The 19,101-nt window shown below is 39.6% G+C and overlaps 2 protein-coding genes across 5 annotated transcripts in view; both read right to left on the bottom strand.

The window, feature by feature from the left end:
* On the bottom strand, nucleotides 1-12,663 carry LOC139799922 (cytochrome P450 2J4-like). The gene is made up of 9 exons (XM_071752480.1): nucleotides 12,412-12,663; nucleotides 11,000-11,162; nucleotides 10,252-10,401; nucleotides 8,494-8,654; nucleotides 6,280-6,456; nucleotides 4,521-4,662; nucleotides 2,128-2,315; nucleotides 1,313-1,454; nucleotides 1-649 (listed from the first exon to the last, which is right to left on the bottom strand). The coding sequence occupies exons 1-9, from the start codon at nucleotides 12,580-12,582 to the stop codon at nucleotides 471-473; spliced, it is 1,473 nt and encodes a 490-aa protein (XP_071608581.1). The 5' UTR covers nucleotides 12,583-12,663; the 3' UTR covers nucleotides 1-470.
* The window catches only part of LOC139799920 (cytochrome P450 2J6-like), a 15,669-nt gene continuing 8,979 nt past the window's right edge, over nucleotides 12,412-19,101 (bottom strand). The window contains exons 7-10 of one of the 4 annotated variants that reach the window (XM_071752477.1): nucleotides 18,742-18,929; nucleotides 17,448-17,589; nucleotides 16,769-16,943; nucleotides 12,412-12,525 (exon numbers count right to left, since the gene is read on the bottom strand). In XM_071752477.1, coding sequence (XP_071608578.1) covers nucleotides 12,519-12,525; nucleotides 16,769-16,943; nucleotides 17,448-17,589; nucleotides 18,742-18,929 — 512 coding nt within the window. In that variant the 3' untranslated portion in view covers nucleotides 12,412-12,518. Of the gene's footprint in view, nucleotides 12,526-14,986; nucleotides 15,458-16,524; nucleotides 16,944-17,447; nucleotides 17,590-18,741; nucleotides 18,930-19,101 lie in introns of those variants that run through there. The other 3 variants (XM_071752479.1, XM_071752476.1, XM_071752478.1) reach the window with 3 other exon arrangements.

Here is a 19,101-nt window from a genome sequence, read left to right on the forward strand (position 1 = left end):
TAAGTTTTCCTTCATATCTTTTATTAGCGACCATCAACAAAAAGTTGATTGAAATGTTATGATTCATTGCAGTAATATAAAGAGCCAGAATTGTTCAGGTATGTTTTTCCAAACTTCACTGATTTTGAAAACAGGACAACTTGGAAATAATAAATTAGTTCTTGAAGCCTGCCAGTCAACTTTGTGATTTGCTCACTAATGAAACAAATTTAAATCTTCCAGGCTAGATGGCCACAGCATGATACCTTTAAGGCTGAGCATGATGGCATGCTCCAGATTAAAAGAACTTTTAGAAAAAAATAAAAATAAAAGTCACCTTCAAAAGCTAACAAGGTCTGAACAAAATTGACTGCTGTAGACAAAAGGCATCAAATTATAAGCTAGACAAAAATCATGATATGGTCTCAAGACCTACGAAAGGAAATAGGCTCTCTTAACAGATGGTCTGTGACACACAGCACGTGCCCACCCTAGCGTGGGATGGCACAGACCCTGTATGGGTGGGGCTGCAGTGTACCCCCCAAAATGGGCTCTGTGTTGATCTTTGTCACCCCGTCAGGGAGCCGGAAGGTGAATGCCCGCAGTAAGTTAGCAAAGAAAATGAAGAGTTCAGTCCTTGCGAGATGCTCCCCCAAACACACACGGTGCCCTGCAGAAGGAACAGGGGAAAGACAATGAGGAAAATACCCTGACCCCAAAAGCATTCTTATTCATCCTCACACAAAGCAAAGGTATTTTTGCTGAATCTGGAATTTCTTCAGGACTTAATGAAATCAATGACACAAAACTTCATTTAATTCTTCATTTACAGACTCCTATCTGCAGCTGTAGATAACTGCTCTGAGTTTTGCTTCAGTTACCTAAAAAAACTCATCTTCATTTGACTGTCAACTTCAGAAGAATTCATTCAATCATGCAAATGAAGAATAAGGACTTCCTCTTTCTGGGAGATGTTGTGCTCCAGTTTTGTATGCAGAAAGCATCAGCTCAGCTGCTTTTAAGTACTGTATGTCTGGTGTTGAAATGTATGCCCCAAATCGATAACCATAATCATTAGGAGAATATTTCCTTCCAAAAATAGAGTTAGATGTATACATTTGCCAGGCCACCTCTGATTTTCCATGTAATTATTTGTTCAGTAGAACAAATGTTTATAGTTGGAAGGGGGAATATTACTGAAAATAATCACATTGATGTTATCACTGCTTCTTACAGAGTAGTTTAAAACAAACAACCAATGTTTTTTAAATAGAGATCTTAATCCTATGGTCACAATCCAAACCTTCAGTGTTTATGCTGTCAGTCCATTTACCTATTGAAAATGGTAAAAAGGCTTCCTGGCTCACAAAGTTTCCATCCTTATCCAAGAAGTGACCAGGGTTGAACTGTCGAGGTGTTTCCCACTGCTCTGGGTCATACAACGATGAAGCAATATTTGGAAGAACTATGGTGCCCTGAAAGGAGAAAAGCACAAGCTTAGCTGTTGGGCCTGCCCCAGCTGTCAGAACCATTGGGTGAGACCGGTGTTGGCTGACTTCCAGAGGTCAGTGGGGTGTGCTGGTAAGTTCACGTCCCCAGTAGGAACTGTGAGGAACATGGAATCCTTTTGTTTCAAAATGTCAGTACAAGCCTGACAGTGGAAGCGACCAAGTCAAAAGAAACTAAAAACTATTTGTACCAAACTCATTTTCATTTCTAACATCAGAATTTTCTCTGATTTAGTCTTTTTAATGAAAGCTAGCTGCAAACCTCCCTCCTTTTCCCTGCCTCTTTAGCAGGCTTTTCTGCAGGCAAAAAGTTCATTCAGAACTCTTTCCAGTGCTTTACCAGAACAGTCTCTTTCAGCATCAGTCTTAAGGTTATATTTTCATCAGTTTACAGAAACACTTGCTAAAATCCCCTTCCATCCTGAGGTGTCTTCCAGTACTGACAACCCTCTCCCAAGAGCTGTGTCACTCAATTTAGCCTGGCAGAAGTTGGTTTTGTCTTTGTTCTCATTCAGGCTACAACTCAGAGGTATACAGCCTCACTGCTGTTGAGAAGACTCTGGTAGAAATAGATTTTAGTTCACATCTTGCTCTACTGATGCAGGAAAGGTCTGCAGCAACTGAGAAACTGTGTCTGTACCTTTTTGAGGGGAAAGCCAAGCAATGTAGTGTTCCTCACACACACTCTGGGCATGCCAACTGAGATGATGTTGCTGAAGCGCTGAATCTCATGAACCACAGCATTTGTGTAGGGGAGTTCTCTCCGATCCTCATAGCAGATTAACTGGGAAGGGCCCAAAACAGCATCCAACTCCTTCTGCACTTTCTCTGTGGAGAAATATTCACTACTGCAGGTGGAAAAATGCATCAAGTATTTTCACTAATTCTGTCTTCAAAGACATTTCCCATTTAAAACTAGGAGTATAGCAACAAAGCAACTTAAAAAATGTAAATATATTTTATAAAGGAAATAAAATAGCAGGTTGTTCCAACAGCTTAAACATGCTGTTATTATTCTGAAGTCTGAACTTATTTGATTGTTGATTAAAAATATATTTTTTGCTCAAAAATTCAATTTAAGACTTGTTTTGCTAACGCTTAAATGCAAGAGATAATGATTTATCTTTGTATGTTCTTTTGGCTGGGTCTCTCAGGCATTCACAGCCAGTTAAAACTATGAAGCCCACAGGTCTCTGAAATTTAAGCCAGGTGAATCTGAGCTTTGAATGTCAAATTCCTCTTAAAAACAAAATGGTCCTGGAGCAACACCAACTAGAACAGTGTCCAAATAACTTTTAAAAAAACCCTCAATCTGCTTCTTGGTGCCTGCCTTTTGATCAAGAAGATCATGATTTAAATTACTTACTGCACAGGAATACTGGGAGCATTAACAAAAGTACAAAATTTCTTTTGTAAACTTCAAACGATGCCATACACACAAAATAACGTTGCTTTAGACTTCTAACAAATGACCCTGTCTTTTTCCAGGCTCTTTGAAGCAACACTAAGATGCAGGGAAGCCCATTCTGTATTGACCAGGTTGTGCTCATTCACATCAAGCCTGCCCATTGGCTGCCAGCAGTCCTTCACAAAACTGTGTTAGGTAGAGCCTGACACCAAAGATTTAAACACAGTACAGAAATTAAAATGTATATCCAGAAAGACTTTAAAATAAAGTAAATTTCCTTCTATGAGGAGCTGGCTTGCAAAATCAAGCATGACTACTTCAGGATCCATCAGAGTTTGAAATTATTGGTCACTGCATAAGTATAAATATTCATCTCTGTTCCAGAAGTTCAGAGAACAAGGAAGAGCCCAGCTCAGTGCCCAGGCAAAAGGCCAAACTTTTCCCTGTGGTAGTTAAACGAGGACACCTATAGTGGGGTCAGTGCAGGCAGTGCAATATATGACTCAAGAAGCTCAGAATAATGATTCTGCACACACCCTGCTTTTCCAAGTTTGTGCAAAGTATTATATTCAGATAAATAAAATTATTTTGGTGAGTCAGCGCTTTCCTAACCTTGATGATATTTGGTGATAATAAATATGCAATAATACAAGATTAAGTAGACCTTGCCTAACAGCTAGAAGTTGAGCAATGAATTCTTATCTTCATCTCTTTCCACCATTTAAAACCCCGCTCTTCTCTGAGTATTTGCACATATTCTGCTATCTAACAATGAGATTTTTGCTTTGCAGCATACGAGATCAATCTTCATTTGGTTTTCATTTAGTGTTCTATGAAAGTGATTTATTCTTGTTTGGAAGCTAGATTTAAAAATAAACTTCTTAAATATACATAGACATAAGAGATGAGCCATATAATTCTCCTCACAACTGGAATAATTTCTCTTGCAAGAAACTCAAATACATCACAGAGTTAGTTTAATCAGAGATTACACAGACACTCTGATGATCAAAAATAAAGTCAAAGTGGCAAGCTGAACTTTAGGTGATTATCTTTACTACTTCTGTGACCTACAGAGGACTCCCTGTAGCACTCTCACTCGGACAATACAAAGGAGAATTGAGCTAAGTTTCCAGAGTGACATTATCACACATCAGTTTCTGGTAAATTATTTTCAGCCATCACTAAGAGAATGCAACTCAGTTTTTTGAAGTACCATCAGCACCACATGAACAGCTGCTGCAGTGGCCCCTGTACCTTCAAGGATTACATGTGCAAACCTTCTGGCTTCCCAAATAGCAACTTCAGTCTTCTCACTCCACTGACTGCTCCACCACATTCCTCAGTTCCTCAAAGACCTCAGCCCTACCATCTAAGCTACAACCTACTATACATATGCATAGTTCCCAAGCTGTTAACTCTTTTTGGGAACTGCCTTATACCTGTGACTGCTGTAAGAGCCTATAAACAGACACTCCGAATCAACCAAGGCTGCCCAGTGCAGATCTTCTAGTACAAAAGGTCCACATGTCACCAGCCATATAACAGTATCTATAAATAATCTCTGATCCATGAAGGCATTATGCCTTTCTGCAGAGATATTTGTGATGTGCTTATCCACTCACCTTGGACATCAGGATTTGCCACCATATAGAGCAGGCCCCAGTTCAAAGTAGTGCTTGTTGTCTCTGATCCACCCAAGAAAAGATCATTTATAGAATAAACCATGTTGTCTTCATTGTATGTAGACCTGGGTTCATCTTTGGACTGTAAATGATAGATAAGTAGAGGTTTATGTACGGAAATAGAAAATAGAAAATAGAAATAGTTAACTGTGGGTTAACTGTGATTTTATCACCTCTTCCAATCTCTACAGTGTTCTGCATATAGCACAGTGCAGAGAGACTGATAAACAGTATTAGATACCAAAGATGATTGTCAATATGAAAAGCCAATGTTTCATGAATGGACAAGCCATGTTTATTTCACTCTTAATCATGAAACTAAAGGTCACATTCTGCACAGAAAAGGATTGTTGGCCTAACTGTGCAAATAGTGGTACATTTAGAATGTTTCATAGGCAAACACTTAAGTCATGTTCTCCACTCCAAGGCCACAATCACAATCACTCACAGCTACTTTGGGGTGCTACAGCTTTCAGTTAGAAGTGGGAGGACATGTATGTATATGCTGAAACTAGGAAAGAATATTGTTATGATTTGGGGAACTCATTGTCTAAATTTAAGGAGGTTATGCTCCAGGGTCTTCAACTTTTCTTTTGGCAGTGGAGAACTAGAAAGTGGGAAGAATGATTTTCCTGGTTAGAATAGTGTCTAATCTTCTTATATTTCCTCTGTGTATCTGTTACAGACAGTTCAATTTTTTTAATAAACAAATTTGGATGACCAGCACATGACCACAGCAGAGGGAGAACCAGCAGTCCAGGAAGAGAAGCACTGCCATGAAGGAGCCTCAGTCACTACACACTTTCTCCAGGGGCTGCAGGAATAAGTACCCTCCACTCTGGATTTGTTGTTTAGCTCTCTGAGCCACTCTTGCTTGGTCACCCCCCAGTAACAGTCTCATCTTGTTGCTTCCTCCCCTTTCACCTTCCTATCAACAGGCAAAACAGGAGTATTATGCCTTGCTTGCTGCAGTCAAGAAGAGGAGAAGAGTCCTTAAATTGAGGTAGAAGGAGTAACAGGGGGCACCCAGTTCCCAAGAGACTCAGACAAAGAAAACGTGATCCTGGTAAGGTCTAGAAAAGGGACTCATGTCCCAACTCACAGGTTATGCAAACTTCCTACAGCTTCTCAAAATCCTATGGATTCCCACCTACCTCTTTTATGCCTGACTGACCAAAGTGCCCTTGGTTGACCCATTTCCCTTTGTCTGCTTGAAATTTCAGTGACCATGGCACTCTCCTCTTCTCCAGCCTTGTCTGATACTCTGTTGACTCCTAAATTATTTCCCCACAAAATGCTTTCAAAATGCAACAGTCCTCTTGCAGCAACCTCTCTTGACAAACACTTACCAGTCAAATAAGACCCAGAACATCCCACTCTGTCTCCCCAAGACCTTTCCAGTTCTTTTCTGGTCCACTTATAAATTAGATATTCTTCCCTTGAGGCTTAAAATAATTTCATAACTTGTACCAATGAGAAAAAAATGCAGTATATTAACTTGTTCTGTAACAAAAGGATTGCAGGGTGCTGTGGCATATCAGTAATAAGAAAGAATTTAGAAAGTCTCTGGCTACTGGATTCACATTAGGATACCTATGAAAGGTAGGAGACTGTGATAGAAGGGCTAAAGACTGGATGATTTAATGGTCCATTTCACCTTATTCCCCATGAATGTAAGGTACACAGAATAAATACTTACTTTTTCAATGTGAGCCAGGTAAAAGTCAATGAAATCCTGCTCTTCCTCTGGTGCCCCACGTTCTGTGTGCATTCTGATCTCTCTCCTTGTAAAAGAGCTCAGGACATCATAGCAAGACAGTGCCTTCTTATGAGGGCCAGGGAGACGGCACATCAGCCAGGGGAAGATTTCATAAAGCTGCAGGAGCAACACACAAGTACAAAAAAGACTGTATCACTAGCAAATGCATTTTAGGTCTACTAAAACCAAGAAGGTAATCATATTAGCATGTGTTTTTTGGCATCATTAGTGAAATACTCTGACAAAGGCTGTACTTTTGTTTTCAAGTTCTGAAACTACACTATATAATTTCTAGCTGTGCTGATGGCAAGATTCAGAGTTCCACAGGCTTTCAGCTCAGCCACAAGCCAAAATATAATTCCTATAGTTAGAATTAACTATACTCAATTATTCAGTTCATTAATTCAATCACAATGAACTGTATTTAGGTATAGAAAAGCGACATCCTGCCCTCCAGTGGAGAATACTGGGAAGGAAGAAGCAAAGCCATAGCAACCCGTCCTCAACAGAATGAGCAAGAGTAGTTGATGAACCCCAAAGCAAGGGCCAGCAGCTGCAGAGCCCCCAAAATACCCTCTACCAATCGAGCTCTCAAAGAACCTCAATAACATTTAAAATACCTTTAAACAAAAAACTGAGAAACAGCTACCTGACATATTTATAGTGATGTCCTCTAGGAAAGAAGGGTTAGTTTTATACTTCTTTCTAATTGTTTGGGTAAATCTGGCCTAAGAATACCTGCTCTGATAGCTAGAAAGTTCATTCAGATTTTCAGCCTAAATTTGTGTGTGGGTAATTTGTACATACTGTTCTTGCATCTGCAGTGTATTTTCTCTTGATAGTTCTCTTCTTGCTCAAAACATAATCCTGTAGTTTATTTATCAGCAGAAGTTCCATTATTTCTCAGTCCTTATTTTGCTGAGCTCTTGTACTGTCTTAATTATACTGCAGAAAGCTTGTTAATAGTTTTTTTACTGGAGTCTGGCTGAACTAGATAGACCATACTTCTTTCTTTTTGGAAAATCAGTTCTTATTGTCAGACATCCAATTAACAATTACTCATTGCCTTATTGCAGAAAAATAATAGTCTATCCCTTGGTAAATTCATATAGAACTGAATGTTCACTTTTTACACAAAACCGAGTATCCTTTGAGTCCAGGAAGTGGGAAGAATGTAGCCCTCCCCAGGGCGGTTTGAATCCCTGTTCTTACTTCCCAGAACAGCATCTTGTTCATTCAGCTAACACATAGCTAGGACAGAAAGTAGAGAAGAAAAGGAGGTATCTTCTTTATCCCAAAAGTAATGTTGCTTTCTACCACTACACACAACTTAGAGGACTAAAGCTATGCTAAGGAAACGGGAACCTGATCATAAGTCAGTGAGAAGAATGCTCCATGGGATGAGGGGGAGGTCTCTGCATTACAGGATCGTTTATGTGTTTTATGTTCAAAATCTACTGGATAAGCTGTATGGGACAAGTTCAGAAGTGGAACCAGAATTCCTGGGCCACTGTGAATATACTTCTGTGCAAAGCAGGACTCTTCATGAGCCAGGTAATTCCTTCAATCTCAGAAGTCCACTGATTGTTTGCCAAGCTTTGAGGTATATCTGCTGGCTTAGCACTCTTGTCTTCTGCTGCTTTCACTCAGGGTGAAGTGACTGGAGTTTCTCCAGGAAGTTTTCAAGTGTCCACTTTTATAGCAGAAATAAGTAGCCACCAGCAAAACAGCTAGGCATTAGAATCATTCTTCTCTCTGTTGACTTCGTATAAAACAGTGTCTAAGCTTGGCATGTGAATCACACTTTTAGGCCTGACATTTAGCATTTAGCAACCATGATGCCTGAATCAGGACTATGTTGTGCCTGAAGCTTGAGAAACAAAGTAACACATACCGCTCAGGAACAGTCCATCAGCTGCAAATATTTAGGGACAAAAACTGCCTTCTCACAGGGCTCAAGCACAGGGCAATGAACAAAACTGACCAAGATTGCTATGTAGAGCTTTTCCATCACACTTTGAGACAATGCACAGCCCACTAGAGCTGCATGGGAAATGACTCACCCATCCAAAAATTGCTGCCTAACAGCTGTCTCTTGACTCTGCATTTCTTGCTTTGTCTTAATCAGAAAAAAGCAACAGATCATTTACTTACATGATGGATAAAGCTGCCTCCAAATTTGAATAGACACTCTGTGGCTCTAATCAGCTCATGGAAGGCTTCATCCTCTCTGGAGAAGCGGTGTCCAAAAACAACAGCACAAATTACATTTGAGACAGAATGAACAAGAGGGAAAGAAGGATCCACAGGTTTCCCTGCAACCATAGTAATAAAGTTGCTGTTAATGCCTCCTGTTCTGCTTTAGTGAAATGAGGGAATAGTACTGGCTACCCAAAGAACTTTCAAGAGAGCAGTGCATTTCACAGAGAAGCAGCAATATTCATACAAAATTGTAGTATCAAACTGCTTCTTCCCAGCTATGGTGTGATCCCTTAATCCCAGGAATGCTGGGCAACCCAAAAAGATGCCAAATATGTAAAATACTTCGTAATATGGTAGCAGAAATTTAGAGGTAAGAAAAATATAAATTTATGCAAGTTTGCTGTCTGGCAAATTCAAAATAGATCTCAAGCATGCTAGTAACTGAAGACACTGTGGTCAAAGGAAATCTGAGAAGAGAAACGTCCTTATGACCATTTGCTCAACATGTTCCAGTATGTTGATACCTCTCTTGCACTGGGCATCCCAGAACTGGACCCAAAACACCAGTGGGTTTCACCAGCCCTGATCAGAGGGGAAGGATCAGCTGCCTTGACCTGTTGGAAATGCCTTTTCTAGCACAGCCAGGGATGATGTTGGCTGCCTTTGCCTCATATATGGTGCTGGTGCACAAAGATACAGAGACATTATCCGTGCTGGTGGATTAAGTCTTGTAATGCCATTTGCATGTACTTTGTAAAGCAGTGACTTGAATCTGGTCTTCATTACAACATTTTATCCCAATAAAGTCAATTAGGAGCATGTGAGCTGGATTTCTCAATACTGAACATTATGCAAAGACACAGTAAATCAGGACAGGCTGATAGCACTGTATCAATTAAAAGTAATTAAATCTAGCCCAATCCCCCTGGTTTAAGAACTAGGAGAGACTGAGGTGTGACCACTTGGGCAGGAAAGAAAAGCTCAGAACATTAAGTTGCTACACAAGGACAATTAAGGGATTGGAGGATCTGATGTAAGAGAGGCTGAGAGAGCTGGTACTGTTTAATCTGCAGAAGGGAAGTACCTTAAATATGTATAAATACCTGATGGAGTGTAATAAAGAACAAAGAACATGAAGCTAGATTTTTCTCAGTGTTATAAAGGGTGGCAATGGGCAAAAAATTTAAATACATTCGTGTCTGCCTGAACATAAGAAATTTTTTTACTGTAGGGCTGATTGAACAGGTTACTGGAGCAGATGACTCAGAGAAGTAGTAAGGTCTCCATTCTTGCCAATATTTAAAAAACATCTGGACTCAGACCTAAGAAATCTACTCTAGTTGATCCTCCTTTGAGATGGGGTGAGACTAAACCATCTTCAGAGATCCTTTTCCACTTTAAGCATTCTATGATATAAAAAATAAATAAGCTTCAGTCTTACTTATTGTACCAGTACCAGTATTGACTTCATTGCCAGTTTTAGTAGTTTTGTAAGGAACTTTGAACAAGAATAGTCTCTCACTGGTTTGGAAACACAGGACTGAGCTCTTCACCCTTTCTGTCCATTCCAGATGGACACTGTAAGACCCTGCACAGTCTCTTGTGGAAAAAAAATATGCTGCCCTTGATTTCAGAGCAGGACAGAGAAGTTCATACACTAAAGGCATCAGACAAATTACAAAAATGAATCATTATTTATTGCAGAGATACCTTTCATACTTGCAAAGAAGTCTACCAGGTAGTGGGCCTCTTCTTGAACTCGATGCTCCAGACCTCTTTTCCCCAGACCAAGGTTGCGCAGAGTCTTCAATGCAAACCTCCTCTGCTGCTTCCAGGTGTGACCAGTTGCCAACATGATCCCTGCAGGCATTCAAGGAAGAGCTCTTTATCATGGTAACAACTATTATAGACAGACTGTATTAAAAGATTTACCAGACCAGAATATAATTAAATGACTGCATTGCCTATGAACACAGAGACATTAAGGAATAGCTGTGGCTTGTAAGAATGCAGGCAGGACTAAAATGGACAAACTCAACAGGGGAATAAGACAACTAAGGAATAAGCTCGATCCAAGACAACCAGTTATCTCAGCAAGTTTGACAACTGCTCCTCTAGACATTGTCTGATGTGCTTGTTCCCACTCTCTTCCATGCCTGGAGTTCAGCTGAGGAGGGTAATGATTCTCATGAAGGGAAAAGGCAAAGGAATTCTGACTGTCACAGCCAGAGAGAAAAGGCCATGTCCAAACAGCAGATAGGTTCGGTACTTGGGCTTTGTGACAAATATAAAGGAAGTACTCAGAGGAAATAAAAATCATTTACTAAACCGGTGACTTGTCTGAGTCCTCATAGACAAACCCTGCTACTGTAGTACCTTTGGAGGTTCTTACAAGCTACAAAAGAGCTGTAGTTTGTCAAGACAATTCTGTGGAATATTTATGGCAAGAAATTCTCACCTTTTCCCTTGGCCATAGCTCTGAAGAAAGGAGATACTAGCCTCCCAGAAACATCTTCAGGGTGCGTGGTCATACCATCTTTAACTGCTTGAAATCCATTCAGTACAATTACTGGAGCCCATCCAAACCACAAGGTGAATATGTTGCCATGAACTGTTGCCATCTATAGGTGGGAGAGAAGCAAGGAGAGCACTGCTGAAATCCCACATACTGCAGAGGATGAACCTGTTTTTATACTGATTTCAGTACCAGCTCTAAGGAGGAATGATAACTTTCCATGTTTCCCACAAGATTACATTTATCTGTAAGAAAGCACAGATGTCTTTTCCAGCATTCACTGTTGGAAACAACTGAGTATTCCAGCTTTTCAGAACCATGGAACTATGCTGAGAAATGTTTGCTAGATTTTATTACTGTATATAAACCAAGGCTCAGTTTACAATGATTCATGTGATAAAGGATATTTTCTGTGCATTAATTTATTTCAAGAGGGTTTTTATCATTTGTGAGGATAAAATGGCTCAAAGGGAACACAGAAATATCAGAAATAACTAGCTTTTTGGACCAGTCACTTGCTTCTTCCCCCCCAACCCATTTGCACATTTAGGTACTGGAACTTGAGTAAGACCATTCTGCCTCTTCAAGACCATTCACTGTCCTCATTTTCTGTCTGAACCTGCAATTTAGTTGGAATAACTGGCATGTCTTGTATAAATCAGTGACAGAACCCAGGGGAGTTGCCTACTGAGAACCCTAAAAGTACTGCAAGAATGAACAGAATGAAATAAAATGGCTTTGTGCACAGAAGTACTCCTCAAAAAATAACTAAAAAAAGATTCATGGGTTTCTCTAAATCCTGAAAATAGAACAGGCATATAGACACATAGTACATCTTAAGCATCCATATACTGCTCAAGCTAAGGAGTGCCCGTGCTTAGAAAACTAAAAATCCATGCTGTGCAAGTAAGTTGTGAAAATAGTATTTCTTTTCCCTAATAGCAAATCTGATATATTGCCTGAAAGATACTTAATTCTAACAGGTATCAATTTTCATATTAATTTGTCAAACTTAGTGTTGAGGGATGATGGAAAGATTTAAAGTTTTACATGAATTTATCAAATTCATTGTTAAAAGGTGGTGGGTTTAAGCATCAGAATGAGTTTCACATGTTCAGAACTTCTGATACCAGTTTTCTTAACTCAGCAAACTACCTCAGGCTGCAATAATTTCTTACTTTGCCAACCAAACCAGCAGTTCTAAACCAAACGGAGTGCAATATCACACTGGCCAGTTAACAATTAAATATGTTACCAATGTAGTTTTGGAGAGGATGTTTTCACGTAGCAAACAACATGAGAGGTGGGAAATTATGAAGACTTTTAAACGATTAGGAGTAACTGAAAATAAATACCTTCATGAGAAGATCACGATTAAACTGAAAGTTCAGTTGTATCAAGGTCCCAAAAACTGGGAGAGGGGTTGGTCCAGGAGGAAGCTGTTTCCGTACTTGTTGCAACTTTAAAAACTGCATAATTAGAAGAAAAACAGCCAAAGCTATAAGAAATTGACCTATTGTCAACATTTTAACAGCTGCTTCTACCTGCTTGTCTTTATCGAAAATAGTTTGTTGAAGCTACCAAAACTAGTTGCTCAACCAGTTTTTCGTGAGTTTAAATTTCATATAATAACTACTCCCCGCCCCTAACCCTCCCTCTTCATTAACAGCCACTCCCTTTTCATCCCACTCAATACATTCTAATGCTCAAACGTATTTAATGGATGCACACACCCCTCTTCTTGCTGAGATTATATTTATCAAATATGGCTCACAGGATTTGTAGGAATTCTGTCCTAAGAGACTAGGGCCAAGATTTTCCAGGCAATGCAGATACAAATATTCACGTGTACATTCTCCACCTAATTTTTGAAACAATTGTGGATGGCACGTGTTCCTACAAATACTTCATGAATGCTTTTAGAAAAGCAACAGCCATACATACATATTAAGTATGCAAATGTAAGTGGATATTAAATCTTGGAGCTTTTAAAATGTTTTGTATATATTCCATATGTACGTATATGCAGCAATGGCAAGGCTGATAAAAGTTAAAAGCCCTCATTTATCTTTAGATACACAAGTATCTAAAGCTTTATACAAAAAGCAAAATTTGTTGGGCTTTCAAATTTAATTGAAAACATAACTTGTTAGATATATATAACCTTACTTTGTCTTTTCCCTAGCCTATTCGCAATGGCTAACTTCACTGAGGGCTCTGCCTGCTTCTTTCAATTTTGGCATAAAGGTGGACACCCTAAAGGATATTTTGAGCAATCATCAGAAAGCTTGCCGGAGAAATAAAGCATATGCATGTAACAAGTACATCAATTATGAAAGGCACAGATTGGGGGAAAAATAAAAACAAATGGAAAAAACCTACTAGGAATCCTCAGCTACAACGAGAACTAAGGGCCCCAGCAAGAACCAGTCATGACGTGTGTGCCATGGTAACTTGAGAATAAACACCATCTGCAGCCAAGGCTCTTGGCCAAAGCTTGCTACATGCAGGAACCATAAATCTAACACTGGAGGAGAATGCATGGCAGCAACCAGACCATGAAAACCCAGTGAGAGGGATGCTGGGGGGCACCATGTAACACTGACAGTTACAGCCCTGTGTTGTGTTATAGATCCGGACTGAAATGCTAATGGGTAAATGCTTCCCTGTGAAAAATACCCATCCCTTGAAAGCAAAACACTCGTAAAATAAATACTTTCTCAGCCCCTTGTCAGATTCACCCACATTCTTTGTCATAGTTTTAACACCAGCTTGAAGCTGTTCCTTCCTTATTACTCAATTTCTGTGAAGTTCCTCTGATACAAGGTTCCATGCTTCCTCTCATGCTGTAGCCACTTCAGGAGGCCTTAATACCTTTATTTGGTGGTGTTTTCCTGAGGAAGAAAGATTTCCTGCCTTTTCTAGACTTTGGCCCTTTGCTTCCCTTCACAATACCAAGGCCCTGCCCTGGAAACAGACATCCTTGTTTCCCCTCTACCATGGGGCATACCACAGGGACAGGAGCAGCCAGGGAAAGTAAAGGGCAGGAAATGAAGCTGAACAGAAAGCAGATCATCACTTATAGTCATTTCTATGCTGGTGAAGGGAGCGGGCATGCTGTGGCACCCCCAGTCCCAGCCCTCCTCCATCCCTTGTGAGGCAGCCATCATGAGAAGCTGTTCTGTGAGGAGCTGTGCAGTTCCCTCTGAACAGCTGGAGGACACAATTGCGTAAAACGCTTCCCTACAAGCCAGCAGCCCGCCTTTCCCTCAGGTTGTCCCCAGGCACCATTCCAGCTGCTTTTTTCCCAGATCTTTCTGCAACATTTGCCTGTGATAGCTCAGTTGCTTCCTGGCTGCTCACTGAAGATGGCAGCCACAGCCTTCCCTCTGGGCTGGCTGGCTCATAAAATGCCTTCCCTACCACAGCATGAGGCAGCTGCCGGCATCACCTCACCTAGCCCCTCTGCCTTCCTCCATCATACTGGTCAAAGACCAGATTTCTCTCTGGCCACAATTGGATTTTCTCTGTATCTCCTCTTCACCCAGCACAGCCTTCCTCTGCCTGAGGAACCACAGTAAATTCCCATATTTCTCTCCACCAGGTAACAATCTAGGACTTAGATAGAATATATATGATTTAATATTATATTTCTATGGTAAGCAACAAAGATTCAGATTAAATTCCAATGTCCACCTTAGATCTCCTGCTCCTCCATGGTTAGATTTGATTTCTGCCAGATTTTCAAGTGTTAAACTGAAACATGGGGGTCCATTTATTTTTGCCTAGATACTTCTCTGTGATGGCACAGCTCCTTTGCCATGTATATGAAACACGATAACTCATCCCCAGTGATTATTTTTGAGAAGTAAAATTTTCCAAGCCTTTAAGCAGCATATAGACATTGCAGCCTAAACCCTCTCAACATGATGGATTTCATATATTATGAGGAAAAAGATCCAGGGACTCAATCTGGCACTAGGGACATGGAAGATTCTGGGTTGAGATCCAGAAAACCAAGAAACAAAGACTGAGTAACTTTTGTGTCATGTGCAGAAACAGTGATACGCTGGTGGTGATTACCTTCTCCAAAATTAAACATATTTGTGCAATAAAATGAATGCGGTTGACAAGACTATTGGCAGTAGCCTACCAGAGGAAGGGAGAAGCTGGCACTTACCTACGTGGTCTTTTTTCCATAAGTTTTATGACAATCACACTCATTTTTCAAAATTATATTTTCTTACTGGTGTCAATAACAATAAAGTCTCAGGCTGCTTTCTTCAGTGATAACATTATTCCCTTCTATCTTCTGCCTCATACCCCCTACCCACCTGTCTGGACACACTGCTGTCCAGCCCACAGCAGTGGAGAGGGCTGAGCCATCCCATAAAAGTAATCCTGCAGGAGAAGAAAATGGCAACCCAGGTTTCATCCTGTATGAGATTGTTTTCACACATCCCTGCCTGTTGGACAGGTGCTTTAAAATACAAGGTAGGCAGAGTTACATGAACCAAATGCAGCTGATAATGACTTCAATCCTGCAGAGGGCACTATCAGATAATTGGTGTATAAAAAACTAAGCCTCCCTATATAGGCACAGAGTATCCACCTTGTACATCATACAGAAAAAACAGACTCTCAGTGTTGTCAAAAACAAATCCTTTGCTAACTGTCAGCAACCAAACTAGCAAAATGTTCAGTATCCACCTTTTTTACGAGTCCTTAAGCACCAGGCTCAGAAAGGGCTTTGTGAGTTCTTCAGTAGTGTTAAATCTTCTGTTGTTTGTGATATGCTAATTTATGCTGGTTGAAGTGAAGTCAGATAACTGTGATAAAGAAACAAGTCAAGAACTGAAAGAATAAATGAGTCTGAAAAATTATTGAAGGATGTGGAGCAAACAAACACCAGAAGATTACCTGTCACAAATAAGACACAATTTCATCTTGCTGTCAACCAGTGGGCTCATAAAAAAGCACAATTTATCAACACTTTATGCCTGGCCCCTGTTGTCATTTGTCTTTCAGTCCTTGCTCTTTGCCTATATTATGAAGAGCTCTCCACACCTGGCTGATGAAGCCATGTCTCTCTTTTCATCTGAAGGGCTGAGACACTATCTAGTTTAGTGAGTGAAAGCCCTGAACTGTCTTGCCAGGTATCAATGACAGAGTTGTATCCAACAAGCTAGTACAACAACAAACCCAAGCAGTCTAAGGCAAACGTATCTCAGATCATATTCTCTGACTCTCTTGAAAGATTTCCCTAAGAGCTTCTTTTAACTCCTGTGCACACTAAGAGCCTGATACAGATGGAAAGTCATTTAAGCCTATCTCCAGAAATGCAACTGTGGCTTATGAGAAAGAATACTCTGATCTTTAACAATTAGTCTTCTATCTATAGATTTAGCTTCAAATTCTTTCTCTGTAAATCCTCTTTCCAGTTGACAATAAATAAGGCTCAATTCTAATTCTTCCCTTAATGTCTTTATTTGCATCTAGAGAAATTTTCCAAGATTTCTGGACAGAAAACAAGAATTAAAGATTGTAGGTACAACCTCCATGATGAAACTGTCTTGAAAAGCATCTTTCAGGGTAGTGATGAACCAAATGAAGAGGAAAGCAAAAATCTTAAGACATGCAAACAGGAATTCACAGGCAGAAATCATCTTGCAAGGTAAGTCTTCCCTGAATCTGTGGGGCACCATTTCCTACCGAGGAATGGCACAGAGCTGGTAGGGATGTGGCTTCATTGTGCTCCCAAAAACAAGCTTTGTATTTGCTTCCTTCACTCCTTCTGGCAGAGTGAATGTGAATGCCTGTAACAGGGTGGAAAAGACAATGAAGAGCTCCATCCTTGCCAACAGCTCCCCCATACACACACGGTGCCCTGTGAAAAGACAGAAAAGGCAATCAGCCAGAGGATTCCCATCATACCTCCCTTCCTAATCTGCTGGGTAGCTTTCTTTGTTTGCTTTCTGCAGTCTTTGTCCTTTTCTCTCAACTGACTTCATAGTTTAATGATTCAGAACTGAAAATCTATTGGTATTTCCAACAGCAGTGAAAGTTTTACTCTATATTTACACAAGGCAGCAAGACGTTATATAAATGATCCTTTGGGTTGCATAGTTCACATTTACACTCTCCCCAGCACTGTGCATTTTGCTGCTACTCTTTTGATAGTAATCAATAACTGGATCTCATGTCCAGTTAAATTTTTTTATGTGACAATTCTTCTCTTCCAATCTTTCCACATACAACAGGGCTTTTCCTGGACATCTTTAAATAAGGTGAATGTGTTTATAAACTTATTTTTAGATTCCTTTCCAGAGGAATGGATGGATCTTAAGTTGTTCTCACATGGAATCAATAAATCCCTGTTCAGTTCGCATACCTATTGAAAATGGTAAGAATGCTTCTCTGTTCACAAAGTTTCCATCTTTATCCAGAAAATGGTCTGGGTTGAACTGGTCAGGTGTCTCCCATTTTCCAGGATCAGACAGAACAGAATCAATGTTTGCTAAAATCAAAGTGTCCTGAAAAAAGGAGCAGCAGCTTCAGTTCTATTTTGTTGTGCATACTTATTGGATAAGCAAATAACAACAGAGAAGCAAAGAATTTAGAGTCCTAATTTAAAATATCTTTTTTTTTTACTTTAAAACATTTTTTTTGCTTTAAAACATTTCATAAGTAGTTTAAGCTTCTGAAACTGTTGTGCCTTCCTTTCCTTTATGACTTGCTGCCAGTAAGTTCAGTAAAACAAAATGTTAGGATGTTATAATATTAATGTTGTTAAAAGATTGCTTGTTGTTAAAAGATTTTCCTGTTGTCATTAAATATTTTCATAACTTATTCAGCTTTTGAATGGCAGAGTATCAATATCAGTTTATTTTTTCCATTTGTTACTCAATAACTTCTGCAATACTAGAACTGCTTTGAGCAGATTAAGAAAAAAAGCACCTAAAATGAAACTACATGAAAAACAGAGATGGGAGTGTATCTAGAAACAAGCCCTAATGTGCTTTTCAGTTATAAAACTGAAAAATATTTTAGTTTCATTATAATGTTTGCAAAATACCTTGTGATATGAAAACAATCGCAAATTTCCAGGTTTTTCAGAAAAACCTTTTTTTCCATTTTTCGATCGCCTCTGTTCACCAGATAATAAGTCCTTTTGACAAGGGATACACCTGAGTTTGCTAGAAATGAATATGTTTATTTCCAGCCACCATTTGTGAGTTTTCTGTAGACAGAAATATCAATCTAAGAACCTACTAACAGTTAGGACAAAGTGCACATCACTTTGCAAAAGTGATGGTGAATGTCCTGGATGGATGGATGGATGGATGGATGGATGGATGGATGGATGGATGGATGCCCTGGTGGATATCATAGCTTAATGGCAATGCTAGAACCTGTAGCATACAAGAGCTGGTGTCCCCAATCAGGAAAACCTTCAAAAGCCTTTCTAAATGCCTCTATTGTACCAAGGACCTAATGATTCCCAGTCACAGTTGCTTTCCAACTAAACAAGAAATTAAATCAAAAGAAACTTAAAAGAAGGACAGTATTTTGGTAATCAGCAGCTGTGATGGCTTCAGTGCTTAAAAAAGTTACGTTAAATCAGTTTTTAAAACTGTTAAAAGTGTAACAGACAACAGATGTTCAAATATGCAGCATATTTGTACCTTTGGAACAGGAAATCCCAGTAGCAATGTGTCCTTCACACTCTGTCTGGGAAGTGCAATTAAGACTACATTACTGTAGCGCTGGATCTCGTGAATTACAGCGTTTGTGTAGGGCAACTTCTTCCTGTCCTCATAGCAAATTAAATGGGAACAACCCAGAACATCATCCAGTTCTTTCTGGACTTTCTCTAAGGAGGAATATTCAGCTTTAAATATACAACAAATAGTCTATAAGCTCTATACTCATAATTTTACCTATTATTTTTACAGTAGGAATAGCATCCAACAAGATGAAAAAGATATTTTACAAAATAGTGATGTCTTCATATTCCCATACAGATGACCTGAATAAAATTTGAC

This window comes from Heliangelus exortis, chromosome 9 (genome assembly GCF_036169615.1).
Source record: "Heliangelus exortis chromosome 9, bHelExo1.hap1, whole genome shotgun sequence".
Taxonomy (NCBI): Eukaryota; Metazoa; Chordata; class Aves; order Apodiformes; family Trochilidae; genus Heliangelus; species Heliangelus exortis.

Coding starts and splice junctions, on each gene's coding strand:
- LOC139799922 (XM_071752480.1), bottom strand. CDS start 12,582: ATGTTGACAATAGGTCAATTTCTTATAGCTTTGGCTGTTTTTCTTCTA. Junction 8,655..10,251: donor CTTCTTTGCAAGTATGAAAG/GTATCTCTGCAA, acceptor CTATGGTTGCAG/GGAAACCTGTGGATCCTTCT. Junction 4,663..6,279: donor ACCTGGCTCACATTGAAAAA/GTAAGTATTTAT, acceptor TATCATTTACAG/TCCAAAGATGAACCCAGGTC.